This window comes from Opisthorchis viverrini (assembly GCF_000715545.1).
Source record: "Opisthorchis viverrini unplaced genomic scaffold opera_v5_39, whole genome shotgun sequence".
Lineage (NCBI taxonomy): Eukaryota > Metazoa > Platyhelminthes > Trematoda > Opisthorchiida > Opisthorchiidae > Opisthorchis > Opisthorchis viverrini.
This window is the reverse complement of record NW_008751696.1, coordinates 1,832,128-1,840,056: the sequence shown is the minus strand read 5'-3', so window position 1 is coordinate 1,840,056 and position 7,929 is coordinate 1,832,128. Positions and strand designations below refer to the sequence as shown.

Below are 7,929 nucleotides of genomic sequence, written 5' to 3'. Positions count from 1 at the left end.
CCTCGTAGCACGATTACTCGTAGTACGGGGTCTCGCTGCTCTTGGTCTGGCTGCTCCCCTTTGGCCTTCCTGGAATGGTTGCACCTTGTGGAACGAAGTTCCAGCCAGTGTAGCCCACGGGATCGCTGCAGCACTCAAGCCCGACCACCACGTCAAGGTGGCAGCTTTAGGTCGACCATTTGGCTGCCTTTAATGTTCGCTTTCTGAAGCAAGCAAAACAAGCTGCTTTTCCCCGTGCACTGGACTCCCTTGATGTTTGCTTGTGTCAGCAACAATAATAAGTATGAAAGCAATTACCAGCAAACTCAGCTGCGCTGGTAACTGCCGTCTTCCTGGTTGGGGATCGCGAGATGGGCCACATCAATGGCTAGAGACATTGTCAGATATGGCCCAGTCGCGCCCTCAATGGCGCTCGTGCATCCATGCTATTGCCTTCAATGCATAGCTCCTTTTCCAACCCCCCACCCCACTTGACAGCCCCCTGACAGTGCTGGGTTTATGCACCTCCCGCCTGCACTGTGCAGCTACCTACCGCTCGCTCCCCAAATCGGTGAACGAAACTGCGGCAGCTGCAACCACTGTACGACGAGTACGCGGTTATTACAGCTGACAATGATGATGATGATGATGACGAATAGCCGCAATAAGAGGCGGTCGGACGGTAAAGGCATACTGTCTTCTGCAGTGGGGTTGAGAAGGCAGTATGGTACTTCCCTCAGGCGACCTTTGATGTCACCTTCCCGAGGAAGGACGGGTCAGAACTGATCGGCCCTAAAAGCCACACACTCCGGTCTTCTAGTGGTTAGTCACCGGCAAATTATTCAACACGGTCGAAAGAAGAATGAATGTCACCATGAGCTTAAGTGTATTTTCTGTGCATGCAGCATCAGGAGTAAGAAATCTATGCTCTCTCCCTTGAGCCGTCGGACTGGGTCATCCCATTACAGCCGAGCAGGTCAGACTATATAGGAGTTGGCGCTAGGAAAGGTTACCCGCTGGCTTGTAGGTAAAGTTTTTAAGTCAGATGCTATAGACTGGGCCCGCGAACAAAACTCCTTCCAATCTGAATTTCACGTCAAAAGATCAAGGTGGGGTATCCTAAATAAAACTATCCCTGGCCTGGGCACCCGCGAAGAATCTTTTACCATACAGTATCTTGTTCACCAGCGTTCCTCAGCAATCGCCCCCAACCCTATAGGCAGACGTTACTGGATCATCTGGCCGATGTGCCTTTACCACCGCCCAACTCATTAACTATAATAATTAAATAACACTGCCAAATCCACGAGACCCGTTCCACGTAGGAACTCTCTTTGCTTCTGGGTTATGTCACTTCGGCCAGGCAACTCAGACCGCTAGGGTGAACTCAGATCCTTTACATTTCACTCCTCTGTTATCTGGCGATCCTGGTGCAATGGCCCTTGGCATGTATGGTTTGGGATTTGCACTCAGCCTCACAGCTGAAGGATCTTCCCAACCGCATTACAGTAAATAGTCATCTCTGCTCTCTACAGTTGTCGATGTGGCAAACGGTATTTGTTTATCATGTTACTATACCCCCAAAGACCGCATTTCTGAAAACATAAACGGTGAGTTTTACTGAGGTTTATCATTTCTGTCGGCCAGTAAGATGGACCAGATGGCCGTTGACGTGTTGGCCAATCTAGGTGACAGCATCATCATCGACGGTATGACATCGGTGCTCAACACTGATGCTTCACTGTTGTACCTAGGTGTCATAATCAGTAGGTGGTTTAGTAGGTTTGATTATGGGCAATCTAGGGGGAGCCATGGTCAGCAGATTTAGTCTCATTGATAACTGCTATGAATTCATCCACTAATGACCGAATGTTCGTCAGCACTACAGGGTTCCCAACTCCAATTCGTAGTCTTCAAATCCGCTTAGCGTGTAAACTGTGCCATCCCTGTCTCTTGTTATAGTGAAGCACCGCATCAGTCGTTACAGGGAATACACTTCTCATAATTTTTGTTGTGCGGTGGGTGAGTTTGTGCTTCAAAGGATAGTTAAATAGCCTGTTGTTTTAATAATCATATGTTGATGCAGCGAACAACCTGCGATTTCCATGTTTCAACAAGACGTGAGTCTGTTTTGAGGTTCTGCCAGCACAGTTAGATGAAGTACAAGAGAGCTTACCTAGTTTGGCCCGTGACGAGCTACTTTTACAAACATGCAATTATGGTCTATGGGAAAATGTAAAAGTGCATGGTCCTGGGATTGAGTTCCGGTAATTCCTCTCGACTTCGTCCGAAGAGTCGCAGGATGGTCGCTTAGTTCAGCATTCGATCATTTTGGGGTTTCGCACTTCTCTCAACGTAGTTAAAGGTGAAGTGAGACTGTTAACGAAAGCTTAATTGTTTGGACGATCGCTTTATAGAAATCGGTTTGATTGTGTAGAAATATGTCTCCTAGTGTAGGTGGTGTTTCCATCGAAAAATGGATTCTGCACTCTACTTTTTCATACCCTATTTCTTTTTCTCTTGAATCGTTCAGGATTGATGGTGTTCGTCATACACTAGAAATCTTGGACACCGCTGGAACAGAGCAGTTCTCATCGTTGCGTGATCTGTACATCCTAAATGGTCAGTGCTTTCTCATCGTGTACAGCTTGACCAGTCTGCAGACTTTCAACGAAATCCGTGGCATGCGGGACAACATCCTTCGAATTAAAGGCATTCCTCTAAACTCCACTCAGACAGTTCCAATCGTATTAGTCGGCAACAAAGTGGACTTGGCTATGGAAGATCGCCGTGAAGTCAATCGATCGGAAGCCGAAGATTTGGCAGCACACTGGTGTTGTCCGCATCTGGAAACCTCAGCGAGAGACGAGATCGGCGTGAATGAAGCTTTTATTGAAGTAGTCAATCAGGCATGTTTTGGCTGTTGTGTGAACTTACTCGTAGATTGGTAATTTGGCGCAATCGCCCCTCTGTATAAGACTTTAGATAAAAACATCTCCAAGCAGTGGTTTCTTAGCATCGTAGCTCACAGAACTCACCAAAAGTACTTATCACTAATCTTTGTGAAAAAATGACCTCATGAGTGGTGGTGTATGTCAGATTTCATGGTGCACAGTCTCTTGAGAACGGCAGTTAGGATGCGTAACGTTCACTTTCTTTGAACCCAATCCGGAGAAACTGATGATACGCTGCCCGCGACCACTTTGATCTGATAGCAAATCTGGAAATCATCGTCTCCAATCGTCACCCACCGCAGAATTTGTATTTTCTCAGTTTCGTTGTGCATTCGGATGGTGATCAGGCCGTGTAAACTGCGACAAAGCCGTCGCTGTGGCAACTCCCCCACCGACGGATGTCAGGAAGATATACAACTTCCAACATCGAGACGACGAAAAGACGAAATCATATCCTCCGACGAGTTGAGGCCGGGAGAAAACATGTGCCGTCCTCTTATTTGGGGTGGGGGTGGGTGGGAAGAGGCTTACCCTCAGCTAGATTTGAGTCCACTATCATACGCATGAATGTGCAGTTTGGAAATTTCCAATTCGTTTCACTTGAGGGTCTTCGATCGAACCGAAGCATTTTAAACAGCTTGAAGTGGGTCATATTTCGTCCAACCGCTCTGGAACATTGGTCTTCTAGAACGGTTAAATTACTTTGGGACGATTGCTAGAAGGGAGCGGTAAAAATTAACTCCTCTCCTTTTGAAGCGATTCTTCTGTAAGATTTTCCCACTCCATCTTCGATCTTCGAATAATACGTGTAAGCTAGAGTTTGCAACATTAGAAACAGCAACCTGACCCGTCGTGCCTCGACGTCTGATCAGTTGATTCGTTTCGAACGGCTGGCTGTCAACCGATTACTTGTGTGAGTTGGATACTGTCCTTGCCATACAGACCTTCATAGTTAACTGTATTCGATGGGTGCAGCTGTCGTCAGACCATATTGCGAACGAAAGCCTGGGTTGATCTTGAAGACGAATAACACTTTATTCTTCCAGGTTGTCAGTTTCTGACTTGTTTCGTCACATTACCTAAGCTAAAAATGGATTCTCTTCATATTTGCCACGTGAGCAAGCTTGTTTACCTATTACATTTCACTATGACAGTCTTTAACCAAGGGGATACCTGACCGATCTTGCTACATCCATGGTTGTTTACGGTTATACTGTGGACTATGATCCATCCGGTGAGTCCCAACCGAAGCGAATTACTTAGTGGGTTGCTTTTCAGGTCTCACCGACTCCTACTTTATGACTAACATCTCATAGTCTTCTTTCTAATCACGTTCTTCACGAGGATCGCCAACCAATCATTTTGATCCAAGCCTGAGTTCCCTTTACTTGATCGTTTCACCACTTTTCCATACTTTACTATTTCATTCAAGCTGTGGATCGATTTGGTGCTATTCGACAACGGTCAGACTAAATAATATTCCGAATATCAGACCAAACAATTGTGGAGCAACACGTGATTGTTCTTTTCATTTGGGCGTTTTGATGACTTATTCCTGTCTAGGGTGTATGAATTCTGCCTGTAATGTCAAGTCGACATGTCTCACTTGTCATCTGTTTGGTGAACTCGCGTAGCACTGCGAGAATGAATTTTCAGACTTGTGAAGCTCTTCGAACCAGTCGATGCGTAACTGTCATGCAACGTTCGGGAATTGTTCTGGTTGAGGTACGTTACCAGGTTACTTCGGCCTAGGCCTAGGATCTGTTGGTCAGTGACTCGCTCCTCAATATTTCCCGTGGTCACTCGTGGGGGTCGCTCGCCTTCCGAATGATCAGTCAGTCTGACAGTTTTCAGCAGTTAATAACACGCTGCGTCATTGTCTCTTCGATGTCTGCTGGTACGCCAACTGCCTAAACACGGAAAATCTGCAAAATACTTTGGACGTTGGATTGGATGGCCTCATTCTTACTCGAATTACAGAGACGTTCCGGCGGGTTAAAGAGAACACCTACTGTTACGAAACACGCACACACCTTGTCTTTTGTACCACGCACGTTCCACCTTCATTGTCTGTTGGACCCAAACTGTTGTTTTCGAGATAACTCAGTTGTTGAGGCGCGAGCTTACTGACCAGAAGGTCCTCAGCATCTCGACCGTTCCTGTAGCCTCAATCTTCATGCTTCCTTCGGGTGGCAAAGCGGCCAGAAACCGAAAGTGTACTACAGCTGGATGGATATCATTAGTATTATTATCGCATTACTCATCGTATTTGCGGTGTCAGTTACTGGGAAGCTTATGCTCGTCTTATTTTATTTTGTTCCAGGGCAGGTGAAAGGGACTGTTGGTCTGGTACAAGGTCACCATTCATTTTTTGTTTTCAGTTAACTCAGTAGTCGGTTTAGCGTGCGTATATGAGCTCAGCTCGTGACTGGCTATCACAGAGAAGTACTGACCACAGGAGCGTTTCTGGGGGTCCTATTCTGTGTAGCATGGCGGCGACTGTTTTGAGCTCTTCTTTAGGGGTAGGTGTACGTATTTTTGAAACGAAAGGCGTGCTTGAGTCTCTCTCTCACACGCACTTGCAACATCTGCCATCACGAAGGGAGTGCAGTGGAAATCCGGATACTACTGTTTTTACATCCATACCAACATGCTATTTTCCAAAAAATGTCACCTTTCTCTATGGTTATCCCTAAACACAGTTTGACGTATGGAGCAGTGCCAACGCACAGATCGCTTATCTGCCACTTATGCGAGACAAGCAAAAGACTAAAAACGGTGGTGATCAATGTCAAGTGATTCTAGCCAATAATCATTTTTAAAGTGTTTATCCCTAAAGTTTGACGTATGGAGCAGTGCCAACGCACAGATCGCTTATCTGCCACTTATGCGAGGCAAGCAAAAGACTAAAAACGGTCGGTGTCAATGTCAAGTGATTCTAGCCAATAATCATTTTTAAAGTGATAATATCCTCAGATTTTTTGTGTCACCTATTCCCCCTCGTGATTCCCTGTTGGGTACCATTAGTATGGGAAGGGAGACATTACAGAAAATAAAGTAACTAAGGTTGACATGAGAGCAAAGAGGATATCCAGTCCCAGTACAGCGATCGCTCCGATTCGGAATAGTTACCAGGTGGTAATCTTTTTAACACTACCTGATCAGTGTCACTGTCCAGGCACTGACATTTGTTCACCAATATGTGTTATTGGTCTACAGCCATCATGAGCGCAGAGCTTGATATAACAATGGTCCAGCTGTTGTACCCTTTCGGTGCGTATGTACCATGCCATCCGAAGAAAGTACGAAGGATGGAGTACTACCAGATATATTTGTATAACAACGATTGCAGTCGTCACCTGATACCACTAGCCGGCGGCTGAATAAAGTTTTCCTAAAATGCAAGGCACTGGATCAAACTAGGTCGGAGTTTTGTATTGTTTTTCACGCCTGTTTGTTGTTCTTTCTATTTTTAGATGCTTCTCCACCGGCCAAAGTCCCGTTCTGTTTGTTCGGTTCTCTGATGTGCTTGCGCGATTCCTCCAGGATTTACCTTCCCGGTTCTAAGCTCGTTCTTTCCTGACGTTTCTCAAGGCTTGGTACTCAAGGTATGCGTGCAGAAGCAGACAAACCAGGTCACTACCTAGCCAACCAACCGGCCAATCAACCCATTCCCGGTTTACTTTAACCGTGCTCCTTTGTTGCTGACATAGATTCTGGTCACCGGTTTCGCTCTCCTCTCATTTGCCCACAAGCCCTCGTCCCATCGCTGCTGGATGACACGCCGTTCTCCATCCCCTCCATCCGACCAACTCGTTGCTCCTCTCTCTCCGTGATATCTGTACAAAATGTTAGGTGGTTTCCGCTTTTGTTTGTTTACGTTTTGTTACACCGTTTCACCGCTACAGCCACTTTGTCTGCTCTGCTCCCACATGTGCCTTATTTCTACCGTGTTGCTCATGGCTATGACCTTGACGAGTCAACGACCAATCGTGCATCGCTCAGATCCTATCTCTCCCTCCCCCTCTCCACCTGTCTGCGTGGCTGTGGTATTCTTGGTAATAATATGGTGTCCCTCTTGGTGCACATCATCGTCCCGACTCCATTTGCAATGGTTCTAACTAGTCTGATTATTGTCATTACTAATTTGTTCCTTGATGCATTTATTTGCTGCAGTTTCCTGGTGTTCTTGGTGCAATTGTTCATCATTGCAGCCCGATAGCTATAATTGATGCGTATATTTTGTTGAGTGCCTTGAATATGCACTGAACATAGGTCTCTTTTGTACTTTGGTGTTATTTTTGTCCTTGAAATGCTAGGAGCATTTCTAACCGGGCGTGATGCTTGGTCATTCTTCGACAACACACAGCACTGCAAGTTTGCACGATAGTCCAAATGCTGTTCGCTGAATCTCTCAGATGTAGTCAGGAAGAGAACAACAACAACTGGGTGATGTCAGAACAGTTCTAAGCGCCATTTTTGCAACGGCAATCGTCTATGGAAGTTGAATTCTGTTGGACGTGTGGAGTGAGTGAGATCTCCAAGTTAGGATCCGAACAGCTTGATGTCTAGCCTCCATTAGACAGTTGGTCGAGTGATCCTCTGTCGGCGTTGAATGGTCCTGCATTCCAGTCGGCAACTCTTAGTTGAAGTCATCTTCTCCTTCTGTCACTGCAAATGATCAAGTACCCGCTCGTCGAACGGCAGATTACCTGGAATTTCGCGGACGGAAGTAGACACAACAACTAGTAGAGCTTGAATGCGGTCGGTCGGTCGCAGAAGCACAATGTCTAATTTAAGAAACGACGGTGAGACGAACTATATCGTTACAGCGGCGAAGCGCTGCTGCTCAGCCTGTAGGTTGCTTGTGTTTGATGGATGAGTTTCAGATTGGTCGTTGGTAGGATTAGCCTCAAAATGCCTATCCCTGAAGAAGTTCAGAACTTCGTAGAGTTCCCCGTCTTTAGAGCTTCCGCATCTCCATGAAGTTTCGCTC

The 7,929-nt window shown here is 46.2% G+C and overlaps 2 protein-coding genes across 2 annotated transcripts in view; both read left to right on the top strand.

Annotated features, from left to right (window-relative positions):
- The window catches only part of T265_03000 (hypothetical protein), a gene marked incomplete at both ends in the record, with an annotated part of 15,666 nt that extends 12,736 nt beyond the window's left edge, over positions 1-2,930 (top strand). The window contains one exon of the mRNA XM_009167379.1: positions 2,513-2,930. Coding sequence (XP_009165643.1) covers positions 2,513-2,930 — 418 coding nt within the window. The remainder of the gene's footprint in view (positions 1-2,512) is intronic.
- A 339-nt stretch (positions 2,931-3,269) lies between these two features.
- On the top strand, positions 3,270-6,516 carry T265_02999 (hypothetical protein; the record flags this gene model as incomplete). The annotated part of the gene is made up of 2 exons (XM_009167378.1): positions 3,270-3,444; positions 6,410-6,516. 2 exons carry the CDS (start codon positions 3,270-3,272, stop codon positions 6,514-6,516), a joined length of 282 nt encoding a protein of 93 aa, XP_009165642.1.
- Positions 6,517-7,929: the final 1,413 nt, after the last annotated feature.